Source organism: Felis catus, chromosome D4 (assembly GCF_018350175.1).
Source record: "Felis catus isolate Fca126 chromosome D4, F.catus_Fca126_mat1.0, whole genome shotgun sequence".
Lineage (NCBI taxonomy): Eukaryota > Metazoa > Chordata > Mammalia > Carnivora > Felidae > Felis > Felis catus.
In genome coordinates this window covers 7232227-7254706 of record NC_058380.1, presented here as the reverse complement: position 1 = coordinate 7254706, position 22480 = coordinate 7232227, and the positions used below count along the sequence as shown (strand labels likewise).

Genomic DNA, 22480 nt, shown 5'->3' with positions numbered 1-22480 from the left:
TGGGGAAGAGTGTTCTGGAAAGGGGGAACAGCTGGGCAAAGACCTAGACGTGATGGAGAAATACCATTTATTCCAGGAGCTCAAGCACATTCAAACTGGCTGGCTTGTAGCCTGGTGCAAGGGGGTGAGGGGGTGGGGGGGCAACTGGGGGACTGAAGTGTGAGCCCCTGGCTTTCACCTCTTGAAGTCACACAGAATGATCCCAACCATTCTTCAATTCGCAAATCCTTATGTCCTTCTAGCACTTTAAAGACAGATCTCTTATTATCTTTAAATACTCTCTTTTCCAAGTTAAATACACTTATTTACTCCAAGGACTTCTCGTATACTTTGGAGTCCCATCTCAATCCTGACTGTCCTGAAGTCCCACGAGAACACTCCAGCTCGTCTACATTTCTCCAGGCAGAACCCCTAAATGGAAGAAAAAATGCCAACCCGACATTGCAGGATCCGTGTTTACCGACGGCACCTTTCCTTCCTAGACCTGGGTGTACAACTGAGGCAGGTCTTTGCAGCAAAGATGCTAAGGACCTCAATGTCCACCACTAATTTCTTTTTCTTTACTGCACCACAGATTTTAGCTAAGCACATGGTTGGCCAACTAGAGCCTAACCCCCGTCTTCTTTGTATCTGAGTATGTGACTGTGTGGCTTAACCACGTAACTAAGTTCTGGTCCACACGATCTTTTTTTTTTTAATGTGAAATTCATTGCCAAATTGGTTTCCGTACAACACCCAGTGCTCGTCCCAACCGGTGCCCTCCTCAATGCCCATCACCCACTTTCCCCTCCCTCCCACCCCCCATCTTTTTTTTTTCTTTTTAAATTTTTTTTTCAACGTTTATTTATTTTTGGGACAGAGAGAGACAGAGCATGAATGGGGGAGGGGCAGAGAGAGAGGGGGACACAGAATCGGAAACAGGCTCCAGGCTCCGAGCCATCAGCCCAGAGCCTGACGCGGGGCTCGAACTCACGGGCCGCGAGATCGTGACCTGGCTGAAGTCGGACGCTTAACCGACTGCGCCACCCAGGTGCCCCAACCCCACCCCCCATCTTACTAACAAAGCCATTTATTCTGGTCTTCCTGCCTCCCCTGCTGGCGGGAAAGAGAGACAGCTGTAGCAGCCCTGTGTTCAGAGACGGAGGAGAGCAGAGAACACCAGCCCGTCTGGGTCTCTGGATGATTTCCTGAGGCAGAGAGCAGTCTACTCACCCTAGATGGCCCAGCCACCTCGGACCGTTACATGAGGCAGAAAGAAATTTCCATAACCTCTGCGCCACTGTAACGACAGCAGGGGTCATCCTCATGTGGACCCCACTGCCTTCGGGGTTCGTCCACGTAGGTATTCAGGAAGCACATCAGGCATCCACTAGGCACTAGACGCTATGTATTTGGCACCTGACCCATGGAAGTATCATTATTTCCGAGATGGGCAGTATATTGTCCTTTGTTCACAATCTGTCTTGTGACAGCAGGAAACCGGGTTCAATGTTAGTCTTTTCAGCTCCCTATTGGGCCTTGTGACACCAGTCACGAGCTCGGTGGCCACTGCTTCATCTAGGCTGCCTCCTTTGATCCCCAGAATAACTTTACGAAACAGGTTGCTACTACTCTCCGCTTACAAACTTAAAAAAACTAAGCCTTTAAAACAAAATGATTTCAATTTTCTTAAGAATCAGCAAATAATAGGGGCGCCTGGGTGGCGCAGTCGGTTAAGCGTCCGACTTCAGCCAGGTCACGATCTCGCGGTCTGTGAGTTCGAGCCCCGCGTGGGGCTCTGGGCTGATGGCTCAGAGCCTGGAGCCTGTTTCTGATTCTGTGTCTCCCTCTCTCTCTGCCCTTCCCCCATTCATGCTCTGTCTCTCTCTGTCCCAAAAATAAATAAACGTTGAAAAAAAAATTTTAATAAAGAATCAGCAAATAATATAATCTAAAAAAGATAGCAAGGGGCTCCTGGGTGGCTCAGTCAGTTGAGAGTCTGACTTTTGGTTTCAGCTCAGGTCATAATCTCATGGTGGTGGGATGGATCCCCACATCAGGCTCCACACTGGCAGTGGGGAGCCTGCTTGGGATTCTCTCTCTCTCTGCCCCTCCCCTGCTCACTCAGTCTCTCTCTCTCTCTCTCTCTCTCTCTGCCCCTCGTCTGTTCACTCGGTCTCCCTCTCTCTCTCGCTCTCTCTCTCTCTCTCTCTCTCTCTGCCCCTCCTCTGTTCACTCGATCTCCCTCCCTCTCTCCCTCTCTCTCTCTCTCTCTCTCTGCCCCTCCCCTGCTGGCTCGGTCTCCCTCTCTCTCTCTCTCTCTCTCTCTGCCCCTCCCCTGCTCACTCGCTCAGCTCTCTCTCTCTCTCAATAAATAAACATTTACAAAAAGTAAAAGAGACAGCAAGAAATCTCTAACATTTTCTGAACAGTTGACAGTGACAGAACAAGATCTTGCTCTGTGACCTCCCCCATTCGGCTCTGAATTAATTTCCCAAATTCAATCCACTGAGCAACAGACCTTCTGCTCCGTGGAAGAAAACATGCTGCTTTTGGTCAAACAAGTTCGAGGACTACAGCGTAATAGGGAGATTCACACTATGCATTTAAATATTTAAGTCTCTGATAAGGCCTGCAGAAAAAAGACCTGACTGACTTGATTTAAACACGAATGCTTCCCAAAGGAGACCCTTTTATTCAAGAAATGCCATTAACTTCCTCCGGGACTTGGAGCAGGGCTGCTCTAGACATAAGCGCAGTGCAGTGGGATGGGAGGAACCCTCCTGCTTTACCTGCTGGGATTCCCCATCACTTCCAGATTTTACACCTGATCGGAAATACCTTCCCAAGAGAAATTATGTTATTATAAAGCTCCAAATGATGCTTTACAAAAAAGGTAGAATTTCAGGCAAACCAGGGAAAACTATTTTGCTTTCAAAGCCCTCTTGAATTCCTTAAATCCTACCTGGAATACTTGTCTGCTCTGCTGACCTTTTAGGGGGAGGAAAGGACTGGATTTACTGTCCAGGCTTAAACACTTAGAAACAAAAGTGAAGCAGGCAACATGAGGTCTCGTAATTCAGGGGCTCTGAATCTGAATCTCAGGTCAGTTACAGCAAGTATGACTCAGCCGTGTGATGTCAGGCAGGTTCAGTCAAATTTGGGAAATGGGAATTGATTCTTGCACAGGTGACTCAAGGGGACAGTTAAAGACCGTCCGCATGGGCTAGGTCCCAGGCAGGCTCTAAATCTTCCATTTCTAAAGGAGCTTTCCGGATTCAATATTCAGACTTTCTACAAATTAAAAAAAAAAAAAAGAAAGAAAGAAAGAAAGCACGGAACCCGCTCAAAACGAGCAACTGTAAAAACGGGCAGTCCGGGGTGTGCGGATGGACAGAAAAGGCAGGGTTGTCAAGGAGCTGATAGCTGCAGAGGCTGGGAAGCTGGTGAGTGCCCTCTGCCCCCTCCACCCTTCCGGAAATGGTTGCAGAGCGAATGCGTGCTCGTTAACAGCAGGCCTACCGGAGGGCCAGACTCTTCTGGCCGTGTCTGCAACGCCAGGGGCCTCGCTCCGGTGTTGTCACGGGGAAGTTACCGCTGTTCTCCTGGCAACAGGTTGCCCCGGTGAACGCCAAACAGGCTGGCCTGGCCCGGCGAGCGGCGAGTCTAGCACAGCGTGCTGGCCCCGGGGTTCCCCGCCCACTCCGCCACCTATGCATGAGGCGGCATCCACTCCTGTGCACGAAGACATGACAGGAGGCCATGCGTAGGAGGGAGAAGGGTGTCCACAGCCCTCTCCTGCTTCTGACCTTCAGAGGCCATGGCCAGCCACAGGCAGTCACCCCCACTCCCTTCAACCCACAACTAAAACGAGAACAGCTCTCAGAAGAAAACACCCCTCTCCGCCTGTTTTTACTGGAGAGCTCAGGGCCATAATCAAAACAAATCAGAAGCGTAAGAAACACCTCGATGACGAGCGTCGTGATTGAAGTCTATAATACAAAGCGAAACGAAGCCCTAGGTCAATTAACCTGTGAATTTGATCAATTAAAAACAGACAGCTAAACAAAAAGATTCCGTGAAAGCAGATCCTTACTGGCTCATAGGGTTGTCGGATTTAGCAAATAAAAACAACCGCCAATGCAACTCAGCAAAGGGTCTTGGCTCAAGTTGTCTGAAGGGTCCCCTCAACTTCACGTGCTTCCTGTATCCACCAGGCCCGCGGGGGTGGAAAACAGAGGGGCAGAACGCAGTGACTGCAGGGGCGCCCGCACCCCAACCGCCGAGGGGTGGTGCTGACCCAGCCCGTGTCCAGCACCTACCCTGCAGGACCCTAGAAACATCAAGAAACCCCAAGATCTCTTTAGGCTTGTCCTACAGGGCTCCAGGAAGTAGAGCCTGGGTCCCCCGTCCTTTGCTGAAGTGCCCCACGCTCCCTTCCCCGACTGAGCCAGATGTAAGGGACATGGCCAGGTGGCTGGGTGGCCCTTCCCCTCATCCTGTCCTTGGTGTCTGCATCCAGTTCCAAGAAATTCAAGTAGTTGATACAGTACCATGAGCACCAAATGTAAAAATCTGCTGACTCAGAAAAATCCCCTTGGCGACAAGATGGCCAAGAACAGTAACTGGTGAGTCAGGAGACCTGTGTCTGAAAGCGATGGGCCATGTGATCCTGAGCAAGTCCCTGCACCATTTCCCCATCTGTTATCAATAGAGCACAGCGTGTTGTTAAAGCGGGGTCACAATAGCAACAGAAAACAATACTTCTCTGGCTCTAGCCCACTGCAAAATCCTCTCCCCGCTCTAATTTCAGGAACCTCCGAACAGTCTCTCATGTGGGTTCAAAATTAGTCCCGTAGCATGCACGGCTTTCCTCATCTTCGGCTCTGGGTCCTTTAAGAGATCCCTGTGCCCAAAGCTCTCCAATAAACCCCTACCACTCGTACAACTGGCATGGCTCCACAGGGCCAAAGCCACTGTGCCACAGCAGGCCACCAATCCTTGGGGTGACAGTCCTGGGTCGGGGCCCTCAATACCTTGGTGTCCTTGCTTCCACTGCTGGTGCCTGACCCTGATGTGTGCACCAGGCTGTTTATATAAGCACCATTTCTCTGATTCCTCACACATCCCCTGCAAACTAGCTGTAAGAAGTTCCATTTCATGCAAGAGGAAGGTGAGACTCAGGAAGATTAAGGAGGAAAACCACGCCCATGAAACCTATAAGGGGCAAATCCAGGATGTGGACTCAGGTCCATAGAACTCCAAACCCCACCATTCCACCAAGCCCCCACCTAAGGGAACGTGGGGCTCTCGCTGCTCTGAGTTACCATCCCAAGTCCTACACAACATGTGTGGTATTTCCCTGAGTGGGTAAGCCTTTATGACAACAGACAGATGTGCACACAAACTGCACTATAGCTGGTTGAAAGATCTGTGAAAAGAGGTTTACAGAATTACCCATCACCTATATATATAAATGCTTGTGCAAACAGATTGAGAAAACATTAAATTCCAAGAGAAAAAAAGACCAAGTTAACAGATAGTCCTCAGGGAACAAACTACACACGATTAATAAATATGTAAAAATCCAGCATTACTAATAAATGTCTTTAAATGCACCAAAATAAGATTTTTTTTTTTTACCTGTGGAATTAAGGGGAAAAAATACTCAAAGTTGGTTACGCCACCGGCTTCTGGGGCACAAGCCAGCATAACTTTCCAAAAGGTGATCTGGCAACTACTTAGCAAGAATCTTGGGGCGCCTGGGTGGCTGAGTCCCCTGAGCATTTGATTCGATTTTGGCTCAGGTCATGATCTCACAGTCGTGAGATTGAGCCCCGTGTCGGGCTCCACACTGAATATGGAGCCTGCCTGGGATTCTCTCTCTCCCTCTCTCACTGCCCCTCCCTCCCATGTGTACATTCTCTCCCTCTCTCTCAAAATAAATAAACTTTAAAAAAACAAATAAAAGCACATATCCTTTAACACCAAACTCTTCACTGCAGGTCTTTATGCTGAAAGAATCATCAGAAACTTCATAAAAGACTTATCTACAGACATTCATCAAAGCATTAATTATTGTAACAGAAAGCAAAACAATACAGCGTCTAAAAATCAGAAAATGGTTAATTAAATGCAGCCGAATGACTGGATACGGTTCAGCTATGAAAGTGACGGAGTCAAAAACTTAATGACAGAAAAGTGCTAACATCATCGTTAATTTCAAAGTGAAAATACAAAATCCTACATACAATATGATAATGCTCTGAGTGTAAAGACCGAAGGCAATATTTTCCAATGATTCTAAACGTTTCAAGTGCCTTCCACGATGATGTGTATTTCATGTGTAACCACAAAAACGTAGCTAACAAAATTTCAGGTGCCTGCAGGTCTTTTTTTTTTCTCTTAACATGCTGAGTTGGATGAGGGCCTCCAGCATCACCAGACTAAAAGAACATGGTGGGTCCCTCCTGGGCAATCATTTTGGCTCTCCTTCCCTCATATCACAAAGCCAGACAGGTGCTGAACAACATAAATAGTAATAATAATAGAAACAGTAGCAACCGGTTTTGAGGCTTTACTCAGCCGCCAGGTTCTACACTCAGCTCTTTATAAACAGTGTATCATTTAATTCTCCCCAAACCCTAGGAGACCAGCAGTACTCTGTTGGAAAGATGAAAACACAGGCTCAGGGAGAGGAAAACACTTACCCCAAACCTCTCAGTTAACGTGTGGCTAAGCAGGGGCTGGAAACCAGATATGACTTTCAGGAATGCTTTGCTCTTTCCCTAATGTCTGACTGGTAAGGACTGGAAATTAAATTCATTGGGGGTTTTGTGTGCGTGTGTATGTGTGTGTGTGTGGAAATACAAAAATTATATTTCGCCATAGCATGACTTCTTTTCACGGAAGTCGGGACACCCGATTCTAATCCTGTCTCTTTTCCTGACAAGCCAAGAGACAATGAACAAGTCACATCCCTTCTGAGATTCTCTTACCTTTACGTATGGGAGGTTTCACTTGTTAAAATACAGCTTTCCCGGTCATTCTCCAGACCTACAGAATACGACCCTCTGGGGTTGAGCCTAGTATATAATTTAACAGGCTCCCTGGGTTATTCTTATTCAGAAGAGTTACTCTCTGGGCTGATATTTTGGAACCAACATATTAAACAATCTATGAGTTCTCTTTCACATCCACCAGTCAATTACTGCATGGCTGGGGCCTCAAGCCTGAGGTCAAGGGTAGCGATCTGAGATGATGGGCATAAGATACTAAAGATGGGCCCACCTGGTCTGCAAGAGTAGAACTCAGAGAGAAAAATCAGAAGAAAGCAGTGTGAATACTGGGCCTCGGTCCCTGCACCCGAGCCCCAGAGACTAGGGTCTGAACGGCAGGAAAGAGGTGGAAACAGAGAGTGAAGGAACCAAAGGGATGGCTTCACATGATCACCTAAGGAGTTTTAAAAAGTACTGTTGGGGCACCTGGGTGGTTCAGTCGGTTAAGCGTCCGACTTCAGCCAGGTCACGATCTCGCGGTCCGTGAGTTCGAGCCCCGCGTCAGGCTCTGGGCTGATGGCTCGGAGCCTGGAGCCTGTTTCCGATTCTGTGTCTCCCTCTCTCTCTGCCCCTCCCCCGTTCATGCTCTCTCTCTGTCCCAAAAATAAATAAAAACGTTGAAAAAAAAAATTTATAAAAAAAAAAAAAAAAAGTACTGCTGGGGCACCTGGGTGGTTCAGTCGGTTAAGCGTCCAAATTTGGCTCAGGTCATAATCTCATGGCACATGGGATTATCTACAGACATTCATCAAAGTGTTAATTACTGTAACAGAAAGCAAAACAATACAGGCATCTAAAAATCAGAAAATGGTTAATTAAATGCAGCCATATGACTGGATACGGTTCAGCTACGAACCTCTCTGCCACTCCCCATTCTCTCTCTCTCTCTGCCCCTCCCCCATTCTCTCTCTCTCTCTCTCTCAAAAATAAATAAAAACATTTTTTAAAAATCTAAAAAGTACTGTTGACTGGGTCCCACCTCCAGATCCTTACTTAATTGGTTTAGGGTATGTGCCTGAGCTCTGGGATTTTTAAAAGCTTCCCAAGTGACTCCATTTTGAAGCTAAGCTTGGGATTCTCACATTAGCAAATGAGACACAAAGCCCTCGAAATCAGGTAGCCTTATGTGCTACAGACATACCCTTAAAACGGCTGAAAATTGATACTTCAAGGACGCTCCTGATGAGCTCCCCAGAAAAAAAAAAAATCATCATCTTTTGGGTTAAAGAACAATTGAGACTCTCAATACAAAACTTCCTCAATATATTTAGGGGGATAAACTCAACACCTCAGTCCTGCTTCACTAGCTTGCTCGGCTTACATACAGGTTTGGCTGCATAGGAAGGATTCAGTCTCCAGGTAGATGAGTCACATGAAGCCTATGCTGACTGGCTGGGTTTTTCTTCTTCACTGGAGGGAGGGAGTTGATCTGTTGTTTTGTCACTGCCTAGCTAAAGCCAGTGGGAGGGTGCCACTTAGCACTTAGAGAAAAGGTATTATTTCGAAGTACCGAAGACAGCGGATGAATTGTATTCACGAAATAGATGTTTCGGTCTACTTTTTAATTTGTTCCTGTTTGAGTTAACTGAGAGTTTCATCTTTATTTTTAAAGAATGACATTTACACAGCCGCTCAAACTGCCAATCTGTTACATAAACAGCCTTGTTTTCTAAAAAGCTAGCACCGTCTAGAGGCCAAATCGTGTGCCGCGTTTCGGATTTCTCTTCTCGAGGGGACTCTCTTCAACCTGTTGCCTCCAGCCACTTGCGATGTGCCCCCCGTCCCGAGCAATTAGGGTCAGGTAGCGCAAACTGGATTTGTCACACAGCAGAATTTCCTAAGCCAGGGGAGCGGACAGGGAAGGGAGGACCAGAGTGACAGTGCGAAGCCAGACTGCACTGCAGTGATGGGGCCGGGGGCCCTAGAACAGAAGAAGCTTCTCACTGACCTCAAAAGTTAAGCTTTGGAACCGGGCCCTGGGCTTGGCCAGCGACTTCACTCACAGTGACCTAGCTCTGCTACCCATACATCCAGGGAGGAGCCCAACCCTTCGGAACCCAAGCCAGGGCTAAAAGCTGCAGGTCTCGTAAGTTGGTCTCACCAAGCATCAAGACGACAAACAGCCCGTCCAGTGTGCCTTACACACCGTCACACGCCGACTGAAGTACCGTGGTACTTGTGGGAAATGCCCAGACCCACAGAAGCAGAACCTGCTGGTGCAGGGCCCGGGAAGCTGAATTTTAACATTCCCTGCACCTGGGGGCTCAGGTTCATTCTCACCAAAGCTCGCAGCAGCTGTTAAGAGCCCCCGGGGTTACCCCCGGGCGGGGATGGGGGTGGAGGTGGGGGGGTAGCTAGGCTCTCTTTCCATAGATCCTGGCTTTTCGACGGAGGAAGGGCGGTATGTGCAGGGCTGACCTCAGAGCTGCTCGGTTCCCCACGTGTCCCAGAGGCTGACCTCCCTGGAGGGGAGCTTCGCTCTTCCAGGGCTGCAGCTGGCAGCCTCTCCCACTGTCTCCGCTGAACCCGATGGGGCCAAGCCCCTTGCACTGACGTGCCAACCAGCTAACCCGACCCGTTAGTCCTCGCTAAGTGATCTGTGCTAATCGGCAAGCTCTGGTCCCCTGGTTCTCAAACCTCAGGGTGCACCAGGAGCACTTGTTAAAATACAGATCACTGGGCTCCGCGCCCAGAGTTCCTGACTCAGTAGGCCTGGGAGGAGGCCCAAGAATCTGCATTCCTTATAGGTTCCCAGAAGATAATGCTGATGCTACGGATCTGGGGACCGCTGGCTCTCAAGTATTTGCTGGATTTTAGAATCACTTAGAAAGCTTTAAAATGTTTTAATGAGCAGGCCACACCCCATCCCAATTCAATCACAGTAACTGGGGGGTGAGACCAAGCTGTCAGCACCTTTTAAATTATCCCAGGGGATTCCAACGTGCAACCAAATTTGAGAATCTTAACACCGTTTCTGCATCAGAGCCTGGGTAGTTTGCTAGGCTTAAGACCCCTGGGCCTCCACCCAAAGCAGTCTGGCACCAGTGGGCACCGGTGCACCTGGGTTTCTGACAAGTAGCTCAGACGACGATACAAACCGAAGTTCAGAACTTCTAACGGCACGTTAAAATCCACGGAGAGCCTTTGAGACAGTAGAGCCCGTCTGCCCAGAGATTCTGACTCAGTCGGTCCACGTTGTGGCCCTCGTACCTGTCACTTGCATAGCTCCCCAGTTATTTTAATATACAACTGGGGCTAGGATCACCCGTGGAACTTTGTTAAACTACACGGATGGATGCCCACTCCCTACCCCAAAGTTAGCGAATCAGAATGTTGAGTACTGACAACAGGGTATGTGTTTTTAACAAGCCTCGGAGAATATTCTGAGCGTGGCCAGATTTGAAAACCGGTGGTCTAAATTAAATTTCCCTTTTTTTAACCATGGACTTCTGAGAAAATCTGTGAAAACTACTGGCTTAGATTAATGCAATTCTCATTATTTCTGTTAGTGATAGCAAGCATTTCTTCGGCACCTCGATAAGCCTGCTACTTTAGATACGTTATCCCTGATCCTTAGAGCAACCTGGCAGGACTGAAGTTTGGGAGGAAAGCAGGGATAGCAGATTCGTGCAAATCCAGATGCCATGCAACATGACAGCTCCGATTCTAAGGTGGAACGTGGTGACATGCCAGGCTCTTGGGAAACATGGAGGTGGGGCCCAAGATGATTCTGGATGACCCCCTCCCTCAGGCGCTGGCACCTTAAATTCCACCAGGAAGCTTCCCCCTGGCCCTCGCCTGCCCACAGGCCGCTTGCGAACACGTGATTCTGCACACTGCACCCAGCCCTCGGGAAACCCACTTTCCCTCGTTTCCCCTCCACCCTTAGAGTACCCATAATTCTCCTCGGCTGCAGTGGCCTTTGGCTTGGACGGGGAAAAAAGGCAAAAATCCTCAAAGAGCTGCAGCGCTGTGGAACTACAAGACCCTGCCCGTGCCGGTGCAGGCGACACCTAAGAGCTAACAGTGGTAGTCGGGGCAAGGGAACCAACAACGCACTCCAGGGTCAAAGTACAAACCGGAAATCTCCTGATGCAGGTGATGCAGAAAGCTCTCCAGACAAGCTAGGGAGAGGAGGGCAGGCGAGGGCCGGGGAGGGTTGGGGAGGGGAGGGGAGGGGAGGAGGGCATGTTTTTGGTGGCAGAGTGGACTTCTCAGATGTTGTCCATGAGGAGACTGGGCTGATCTTCTCCCTGGACCCATGAACCTGCTGACCATTGTAGGGACCCGATCCCACCTGATTCTTCTGGAAACTGTGCTAACATCCACTGCTAGAGACTGTTATCCTTGAGGTATCTATCCTCTGGCCGTGAGTCGCGCTTGCTCATCTCTCATACTTCCCGGTCCATTCGTTCCCTGAGCGTTCCTGTGCTCCCTATGCAGGGACACATTCTCCTAGTTGTGTTCTCTGACTCCACAGGCATGTGCTACATTCTGTGAGTCAAGACTGCACCAATGTGATTTCGTCCATGGTTCCCCTCCTTCCCCCCTGCCACCACTCCACTGAAACTACTCCTTTCAAGTCCACTGGTCACCTCCATGTTGCCCAACCTAGTGGCCAATTCTCAGTTCTCATCCTATGTCCCGAATCAAGCAGGACTGGACAGCTGACAGGGTTTTCTCCTTGAATTACCTTCTTTTTGGCTTCCTAAAACTCCTTCATTATCCACTCTTCTCTGACTCCTCCCCCCACCCCTAACTGGGGAGTGACCCAGGGCTCAGGCCTTAGGCCTATTCTTCTCTTCTCCTGTCTTCTCCTTTATGCTCATTCCCACGGTGACATCTAGTCTCCTGGCTTGAAGTACCACCTTTGCTAAGAGTCCCAAATGTCATCATAAGTCCCAACCTCTCCCACAGGCTCTGGATTCCAATATCCAACTACCTAGTCCGCAGTCTCATCTGGATAACCAACAGGCATCCCCAACCTGACCTGTCCACAACTCAATTCTGATCTTTCCACCTCAAACCCACTCATTCTACGAACTTCCTCAACACACAGAGTAGCAATTCTCTCCTTCCGGCTCCTCTGGCCAGAATGCCCGGTCTCCTCTCTTCCTCTCAGATTGCCAAAGTTCATCATTGGCAATCTTATTGGCTCTATCCTCAAAATCCAGAACTCACACTTCTGTCTTCACTGCCGTAACTCTGCTCTAACTCACTCTTACCTGTGCTTGGATCAGCATTAGTCACCTGGCTGGACTCCTTCTACCACATTCTGCCTCCCTCCAGCCTATTCTCAATACAACGGCCAGAATGATCCCTTTAATCCAAAGTCAAATTAGGTCACTCCTCTATTCAAAAGTCTCCAGAAATTTCCACCTCATAGTAAAAGCCAAAGTCCGTACAAGATCCTACCCAATCTACTCTCACCATTTCCTGCCAATGGGCCCCTCTGTTACCTCACCAACCTCATTTCCTCCCTCTGCCCTTCCTTCACTTGGCTCTTCTTGGAACACCCTTAGGCAGTTCCCTCACCCACTTCAGGGGTTTATGCAGATACTGCCTTCTCAGGCCTTCTATCTAACCTGGTAAAAACAGAACAAAACAAAACCAAAAAACACCACAAGCCCACCCCCCGCCCCGCCTCTTTGTGCTGTCCGTCTCCTTGCTTTGTCTTCTCCATAGCATTTTTTGTTTTTAACCATTGGATATGCATTTTACATATTTGCTTATTGTCTGGCTCTCTCAAAACAATGCAAGCTCATGATGGCATTTTACTACAACAGTCCGTACTCAATAAATATTTTTTTAATTTTTTTTTTAACGTTTATTTTATTTTTGAGACAGAGAGAGACAGAGCATGAACGGGGGAGGGGCAGAGAGAGGGAGACACAGAATCCGAAACAGGCTCCAGGCTCTGAGCAGTCAGCACAGAGCCTGATGCGGGCTCGAACTCACGGACCATGAGATCATGACATGACCTGAGCCGAAGTCAGCGGCTTAACCGACTGAGCCACCCAGGCGCCCCCTCAATAAATATTTTTGAGTATATCTTGTTAATTCTAATACTCACTACCCTCCTCCCTGCCAACTGGGGTTTGGAACCTGCAGAAGAGGAACCAGGGTCCATATGTCTCACCACTTGCCTTTGTTTCTCATTTTCCAAAACCCTCCTCTAAGATTGTACGTGTGGCAGACTGAATACAGGTATTTATCTCCATTTCTCCCCAAACTCATTTCCCAGGGTAAAAAGCCAATAGGTAATATTTAAAATTTAAAAGTCAAAGCTACATGTGATTTTGCAATATGGAAGAAGATAAAGCAGAGAGGAAAGTGCTTGCCTCTGGGGAGTAAGGATCTGGGGGTGGGGGGAGTAAGAGATGTTGTTGTTGAATTTGTTGTTTTGTTTTTTAAATCTTAGGGTACAATTTGATTGCAAAAATTTTAAAGAAACAGATAAAATACAATAATGGGAGAAGATTTTAATATACTTTTTTCAAACCGGTGAGATCCAGAAGATAAATAAACACAGACAAAGACTGAATATTACAATCAACTCACTTGTTTTAATTGCTAAAGAATTTGACATCCGCTGAAGGAAAGACACATAAAAATCAATCACGTACATGACTGTAAACAAAACCTCAAGAAAATATGGAAAGGAGAGATTTTATAGATCTCATTCTCTACTGAGAAGCCAGTAAGACTAGAAATAAATGATATATAAAGGGAGCTTTAGAAATATAGAAATTCCTTTTCTCTCTTGACAGAGCTAACTTTCAACAGCACTTGCTCCCTGGGGACACAATACATAAAAAGCTTCATTTGACAGTCAAAGCTGAGCAATGACTTTGGTGTTGTAGCCAGTGACTACCCAGCCCCTGAAGCACTGAAATTCATTGATTAAAAGGATGAGGACCCATATGGCATCTTGATTTAAGAGGAATAAAAAATACATTAAATAATTCCTAAAATATCGTATCCATTATTCATAAGCGTGGTCATTACTTTAAATCCAGAGCCACGAAATGTCAATCAGCTGATGGAAAGGACCAGAACTGCCAATGTCTGTAGCACCTCTATGCCCATCTCTGGTCAGCGGCTCTGGAAGGACTGAGGACCAGTGGGCAATAAGATTTACTGACAGACGGGATTTCAGCCAATAGCTGAAAAAAATCTTTCAAGTATCTGGGTAAGTGCTTCTCAAAGTTGTGTGTCAGTTCAAAAGTGTGGTTCTGGGCCCCACCCCTGACCAACTGAATCTGAATACGTGGAGAAATTTTAAAAATCTACCTTTTCCAATAGGGCTTTCTTGCTGCAGTTTGAAAAAAACTAGATTTACATAATCTACTAACAATGACCTCCCAGTAATCCAGAGTGAACTAAAACCATGGAAGATAATTGACTCAGCATAGTAGCTCTTTTTGGGGGGGGGGGGGCGGGGGGAAGGGGTCTACTGCTCTATAGTTTAATTAAAATGAAGTCTTGACAGTAACTACCTGATAGGCTTGACACACAACTATTTTTTTGGGTTATCTTTTATAATTTTGACTTTGATTCACCAAGGGAACGACAGTTTCCACTCGACACGGATACCACGTCAACCACTGCCCAGCACCACACCTCCCATCCGCGTATTCCCACCCCATTTGTCCATCACCCAGGAAGATCCTCCCTAAGAATGCCCTCCCAAGTTAGGCGAGGTATTTCACAGAAAAATAAAAAATGTGTGTGAATCTTTTCATTGCTAATTCGACTTCTGGGAACATATTCTAACATTTCTCAGACTGATACGCAGAGATGTTTGGACCACTATGCTAGCTGGAGCATAGCTTGTAACAGCAAAAAAACTGAATCGGCCGAAGTATCTGTAACAGTTAGAATGAAGTGTGTCTGACTATAAGAGAAAGTTTAAAATCATCACCACTTAACCAAACAGGAACACATTTCTCTCTCACCTGCAAGAATTGCAGAGGACGGAGACCATCCAGGGCTAAGACAGCATCTTCGTGGCGTCATCAGGGACCGAGGTTCCGGTCTTGCCGATTCACCACCCTCAGGAAGTGGTTTCCATCCTTCAAGGTCCAGGGCACAGCCACATGTTCCCTACATCCTTCGGGATCACCACTCACCACCTGGGAGAGTGATGGGAAAGCAGGAAGATCTGAGCACCCGGGCATGTTGAAATCAAGAACAAAAATTAGGCTTAAGTAGATACTGCGCTGGACCAGGTTTACTGGATCCAACTTAGAATTTAGGTTCTTCTTCCTACTTCTATACAGATGGGAACCCTTTAGGAAATGTGAAGGATGGAAAATTTCTTTAAATTACATTTTCTCTGTTCACCTGAGTACAGTGGGAGTAAATTTACAATCCTACTGAGCTGTACTCTTGAAAAATTGTAAAACTTTTTTTATTTTAAAGTCTCCTTCAGATTGCTTTACTATCTGAGTTTTGGAGGTAGGGGACTGAATTTTCCTTCCTTACTCCAAAGCATTAAATGAGACAAAAGGCCTCCACCTCTGATGTTCCTCTCAAGTCAAATAATATCCTCCTTCCTGGGCCAGAGAGGAAGTGGAATCCATGTGTCTCGCTCACTTTCTCTCCTGCCTCTTCTACCCACAATGTCCTAAGATCAATGAAGGTCAGTTTTTCTTCTGCTTCCTCCTCCTGTCTCCTAGGACTTCCCTTAGTACCAGCACCAGACATATAATTTTTGGAACCCGATGCAAAAGGAATAAGGGCCCTGTGTTCCAAACTTATTAGGAAATTCAAGATGGTGATGGCAGAACATCTAAACCAAGTACCGGGCCCTTCTAAGCACAGGGCCCTGGGTGGCTTTGCACACGGCATGCCCACATGGCTGACCCCGTGGCTGGCCCCACATCTACCCAAAGCCTTGAAGTGATGGCTTTGGGGCTTTCACCCTCCCTACAGAATAACTTCCTGCTTTCTGATGCTGGCTTATCACTTAGACCTTACGGGTGATAAAAATAACTTCTCTAGATGTGAAGGAGCCTGGACTTCAAGCTTACTTCCCTGTTGTGGGTTCAAACAGAATCTGACTTGATGACTAAAGCTGAGTAATGTCTTTTTAAAAACTAGGGGGTGTTTCCTCTCCCCTTTCCTAGAAGCCCTGCCAATCACACTGCACTGTGGGTGCAAACACTTTTGGGATAGAAAAACAAAACACCTGAAAACATTTTTAAAATAGTATTCTTGTCACAAAGGGGAAACACACAAATCCCTAATCTAAGAACAGGAGCTTCTGAAACAAGAACAACTGAATTTGAAAAACAACTGAGTAGAAATCCAAAAAATGAAAATATGCTCATTTAAATTAAAAAAAAAAAACTGCAAAGAGTATTAGCAAACTGAGAGTTGGAAAAACAAGACCAAACAGACCCAGAGAAATAAAGAAATTAAGAATATGGACAAGAGGGGCGCGTGGGTGGCCGTCCGACTTCAGCTTAGGTCATGATCTCGTGGTTTGTGAGTTCGAGTCCTGCATCAGGCCTGCTGCCATCAGCGTGTCAGCGCAGAGCCCGCTTCGTATCCTCTGTCTGCCCTCTCTCTGCCCCAGCCCCAGCTTGTGCTCTTTCAAAAATAAACATTAAAAAAAAAAAAAAAAACAAGGTATAAACGAGATGCTAGGAGACATGGAGGAAAGAAAGGGGACACTTCGGTATATGTCTGGTCAAAATTCCAGAAGAATGGGATAGAGAAATTTGAAGAGGCAATAAAGAGACAATTGATAGGAATTTTCCAGAACTGAAAGAATTAGAGTAAGTAAAAACCACAATGAGTCATAAGCAGGGTAAGTAAGAACAATTTCAAATACACTGTAGTGAAACTACAGAACATTGGGAGAAATTCTGCAAATCACAGAAGGCAGATTATCTCAAAATGAAAAACCACACATTCAGACTGGCTGCAGGATGGCCTCAAACTTCCGGGAAGCAACAGGGGCTAGAAGACAATGAGATCCACCTTCCCAGTGTTCAGAGGGAAAACCGCCACAGCAGAATCCTACCCACAGATCAATGACCATTCTAGAGTGAGGGGAACGTGAAAGCATTTGTTATACATCCCAAGCCCAACAGAAATAACTGACCCTCACCAAAAGCACTAGTGCAAGAAAGACTGGCAAGAAAGATCAGGAAGCCCCAGTGACAGGTAATATTCAAGAGCAACGGTACGAAAAGAGAGAGAAAACTGGCACAGAATATGCAAACAATAATAACTGCTCTTTTGCATTTCAGAACAAACAGGCAGGGCTGGAACTCCAGACAACAGGGAACTTGGGAGGCTGAAGACGGTTGTTTGCAGTAGAAACAAGACGTGCTAAATTCCTCGCCTGCTTAGAAAGAGAACAGAAATGAACCTTAGTATATGTTTTAAAGTAACAACACTGTAAAGGCACCTACTAAAGAGCTAGACCCAGAATTCATTAACTTTCAAAGTAGGGGAGGAAAGAAGAAAGGGAGATAACTTGACCATCCCACCAAACAAGAGAAGAGGTGGGTGCCTGGTGGCTTAACTGATTAAGCATCTGACTTCAGCTCTCGTCAGATCTCGCGGTTCATGGGTTCAAGCCCCACGTTGGGCTCTGTGCTGACAGCTCGGAGCCTGGAGCCTGCTTCGGATTCTGTGTCTCCCTCTCTCTCCCTGTCCCTCTGCTGCTTGTGTGCACGCTCGCTCACTCTCTCTCTCAAAAATAAATAAATGTTTAAAAAAGAAGAAGAGAAGAAGGGGGGGAAAAGCAAACAAAATGGAAAAACCAAAGCAAACAGAAACCAACTAAAATGATATAAGTAATTCCAAGTAGGTCACATCAATAGATAATACATACAAATAAGACTCATTCACTAACAGAGATGTTCACAGATAAGTCAATGTTGAATGAGAAAAGCAATTTGTCATAGGATATATACAAAGAAATCCATAGAGTAAAATGTCCCTTGTGTACATTTAAAACACACACATACACTAGCACATACTGTCCTCTGATACCTAAGTAGGCATATTAACATATTAACAATATTTTAAGAATACATCTCAAATTCAATGATCTCTGGGATTGGAACAACACAGAGAATGGGGAATAAGGAGGACTTCAATTTTATCTGAAATGTTTTATTTTTTTTAATTTAAAAAAAGATCAAAAGCAAATACAATAAAATGCTAATGGACAATGGGTATAGTATAGTTTACTATTCTTCAGACTGTTCTGTATTTTTTTTATTTCAAAAATTAAAAACAACTAAACAAAATATAAATCAAAATTGGGAGGAACGGGAGCGAGAAGAAATCTTTTTCATGTGTCAGAAAATATTTTTTAGTGTTTTAGTGCTAATTATAAGTATTAAAATATATATTTAAAAAACATAAAAATATGTTTCTCTAAGAATTCTCCATTAGATTTTACAGTGACTGAAAATCAACTTCCCACTTAATTGGTCAGAATTAGTGAAGTTTTCATAGGCAAAAAGTATGTAATCTGGATTGCCTAATGATGGACATCAGAGGATAATGGAAGATTTTGTTTTGAACAAAATATTGTGGTTCCTTCAACTAGGGAGCAGGAAGTGGTACCCAAAGGACTCTCTGTCATTTATTGATGGGCCTTAGGTTTTTCAAATTAGTTTCTAAGCCTCTTCAAAGAATCGAATTTTATCACAGAGCTGGAAATCTGGAGCACAAATTGTCATTTTCAGAGAAAATGAATGTACAGTTTTCTTTAAAAAAAAAATTCAGGATTCTGAATCTGGAAAAAAAATAAAAATTATAGTGCTTCTACTTGAGTTGTGTTTTGGAACTAAGAAGTTTGATTTAACCCCCAGAGGGTTAATAGCTGTTCTTGGTTAAGAATAAATGAGACCATTTTGTAAAATATTCTCCTTTTCATAAAATAAGTGTTCAGTGTGAGCCTGAAGCATCGCGTTCATGAAGTAAGGTTCACAACTGGGATGGAAAAGAGAGTTCTGTAGTTACAAAAGAAGCCTGTCTCATTCACCCTATTCCTTCCTTTAAATAAAAAATGCGGCCATTGTTGAGCTTTGCTAACATCAGTAAAGCTCAGGAGACACCCAGAAGCACCCTCTTTGGGGTGGCTAACTGATTTTCTCAAGGTCAGGCAGGGATATGGCTCAGGAACAAGGGGAAAACCTGAGGTTTGCCTGTGACTAGTAAACTTATACTGGGCTCTTTGTGTGAGATTCCTCGGTCATTGATCTCCAAATTAAAAATAGCTCACCATTCACCTTGGGTCCTTCTGGCCTGCAAGAGCGTGGAAACGTGAACGGCTGAGGCACGGTGTGGTGCGTCCTGGGTAAAACCAAGAGCCTTTCCTCACCTCGGTATTAAAGAGCACAGATGACAACCAAGGAGCCACTCCTCTTACAGATGACCATTAAAGTAAATTCCGTCTGGATTAGGCTCTGTGTAGGGAAATTTCTTCCACTGGCCACCCATAGGCTTTAATGGACAGAGAAATTATCAGGAGGGGATAACCAGAGGGGAGACGGTCAGGACCACGGCCGGCCTGAAGGGCAAGGTGTGGTGTCGAGCGGCTCAGCGTACCCTTGCTCCTTTGTGGCCACAGACCCTGGAAAACAACATTTGGATGGAATGGTCGAAAGAATAAATTGGTCCTAAATGAATGTTCTCAAGCATTGCCCAACAATGACTACTCTTTGTCTGGCGAACCACAGAATGATTTTGTGAACTGTAAAAGAAAAACATATCCCCTGGTACACAAAGCAAGTTCTGTTTTCTACACACTTAGCAGGTGTAAGTGACAGCCCTTCAGGCTGAAATGTGGGGTCCCTGCACGCTTCAGAGCTCCAGTCCTTAATGGTTTGTTGGTTCACTGGTTTGGTCCGGAGGTTAGTTAGCTCTTTGGAAAGTTATGTCAGCCTGGATATGGTGGCCACCTCCCAAGACTCGGATTTATCTTTGATCCCGGAATGAACAAGCACAACTTGACCCAATTTCTCTGTCTTCTCCAACTCTGAGAAGCATTCTAGCCTGACATCCCTATGCCATTAAAGGCTGAAACTGCTGAGGCAAAGGTGACCAGATTTCTTTGTCCCACCGATCAGGCAGAACCACAAGCTGGGTGCAGACTGCTGTAGCCAAGCAACCCCTCAAAGCCTCCACTGTCTTGCTGCACGTGAAACTGCTTGCTATATGATCTCCTTTTATAAAGCCTCAGGTCTCTGACCTCAGGCAGCTTTCTTTAAAAGATGAGGAGCAGGGGTGCCTGGGTGGCTCAATCAGTTAAGCGTCCGACTTCGGCTCAGATCATGATTTCACAGTTCGTGGGTTCGAGCCCCGCGTCCGGCTCTGTGCTGACGGCTCGGAGCCCGGAGCCTGCTTCAGATTCTGTGTCTCCCGCTCTCTCTGCTCCTACCCCACTCGCGCTCTCTCACTCTCTCAAAAATAAAGAAAATAATAATAATAAACATTAAAAAATAAATACACAAAAATGAAAGATGAGGAGGAGGTGTGGGGTTCACCAGCACCAAAGCTCACCAACCCCACTGAGCCTCAGCACTCCAAAGTCCAGGGGCCCTAGTTTGTCTCTGCACTGAGCCCAGCTCAGAAACAACTAAGGCATTTCCAGAACTGTCCCCAGGTATTGGCCAAAGGCAGCACGTTTATCTGTGTGTTACCAACAATTCTGTGTGTTACACTGATTCCTCACCTAACAGTGTCTCTCAGCAGGTCCAGCTAAAAAGTTACCGAAAAGGGCCGCAAGTGGGAGCAGGCTGGAGCCGGGGACACTCCTGAGACAGACTCAGGTCCCTTCCCGAAGCTCCACAGCAGAACAGTGCTCGCCTATGCCCTGCACAAGACGTATGTTCTGCATTATATGTGCTGTACTTAATTTGGCACCCACAGCTGCTGAGTTGTTTTCCTTTCTCACAGTCTCTGCTGCACCACTTCAGGAAAACCCTTCGTAGCTAAGGGGGCCCTCTAAAAGACCAGTATGCTAAACTTGCAAGACTGACAATGACAAGCAGAGGTATACGAATGAAATTAGGTGCCTTAACCGGAACGCCACGCTTCCGAAGCATTTTTCTTTGCAAGATTCAGTTCACACCCTTAAGCCAGGACGCCTCTGTTCATGCTCTGGGGAGAAGGAAAGAGCACCCCTTTAGCGGGCATGAGGTCCCTGGACAGAGTTATTTCCCTGAATGAGTAAGTGATAATTCCCTTCCCTTTCGCTATAATTAACACATAGTTGTGCACTCTGGCCTGGAATCCCCCTTTTTATAGCCAATATTGTCTATAATAACTGCCTGCCCTCAAGAATCCATCTGCCCCATCGTATTGAAGCCAAGACCCCAGGGCATCGATCGCCCCAACATGGTTAAGCATAGCGGCACCAACACAGGCAATATGCTGTTCACTTTGTCAGGCCTCTCACACAGTGATCCTGGAACCAGGAGGACGTCATGGGCAGCACTGGGATGATGCAGAAGCTGTCCATGAACTCCCTGGGCAGCTGTCCTTCTCCCTCCAGGAGGATACGCTACAATTCCCCCCCAAAGAGGCATCCCTTTGGGCGAAGGCACTGTCATCTCCAAAAAGTTCCCCAGAGGCAAAGGAACGGAGTGGAAAGTGTCCTGACTTTGGAGTTGTGCAGATCTGAGTCCCAATAAAACCTCTCCTAAGGCTGCGGGCCAGACACTTAACCTCCCCGAGCCTCAGATGGCCTTATGTAAAACCCCACAACTTTACAGGGCTTGTATAAGGCAACATCTATTTAGGCAATGTGTACAGACTACTGAAACTGATGCCTGATACAGGGTAGTTCCCAATAAACTATAGATGTCACCACAATTATTCAATACAAGTGCTTCAAGGAACAGGGTTATTAATAACCTTGACACTTTGTGATGTTATCTAGACTACCTCAAAACCAGTACAGAATCAAGTAGGAGCTAGCTAGAGCAAGTGACACTTTATAGCCCAGGAATTAGAAGAAGGTTCTCAGAAGGGTAGGGAGAACGAAAAGCAAGCCTTATCACCTTTATTTATAATCTGGTCCTCCGTGTGTACCCCATCCCCAGCAGAGACACTGACTCGGTGAAACTGCTGGCCTAATATCCTTCAGTTCATTGAGCAAGAACTAGAATAAGAGCCCAGGTACTCTATTTCCAGCCCCAGGCTCTCTCCACCAAATGACGCATGTACATATACACTGATGAAAGGGTCTATGGTAGCAAAACACTAGATCAGGAATCAAAAACCTACTTCTATTTTTTTTAACTTTATTTATTTATTTTGAGAGAGAGAGAGGGAGAGAGAGAGCACGCGCACATGTGCACATGTAAGCAGGGGAGCAGCAGAGAGAGAGAGGGAGAGAGAGAATCCCAAGCAGGCTCCATGCTGTCAGCCAAAATCAAGAGTTGGACGTTGAACTGACTGAGACA

At 46.2% G+C, this 22480-nt stretch overlaps 1 protein-coding gene across 3 annotated transcripts in view; it reads right to left on the bottom strand.

Moving 5' to 3' along the window:
* The window catches only part of GLIS3 (GLIS family zinc finger 3), a 547835-nt gene that overhangs the window by 490965 nt on the left and 34390 nt on the right, over nt 1-22480 (bottom strand). For 2 of the 3 annotated variants that reach the window (XM_045043118.1, XM_045043119.1), the window contains exon 2: nt 14996-15172. In XM_045043118.1, the coding sequence (XP_044899053.1) occupies nt 14996-15056 (61 nt within the window). In that variant the 5' untranslated portion in view covers nt 15057-15172. Of the gene's footprint in view, nt 1-14995; nt 15173-22480 lie in introns of those variants that run through there. The other variant, XM_045043115.1, reaches the window with a different exon arrangement.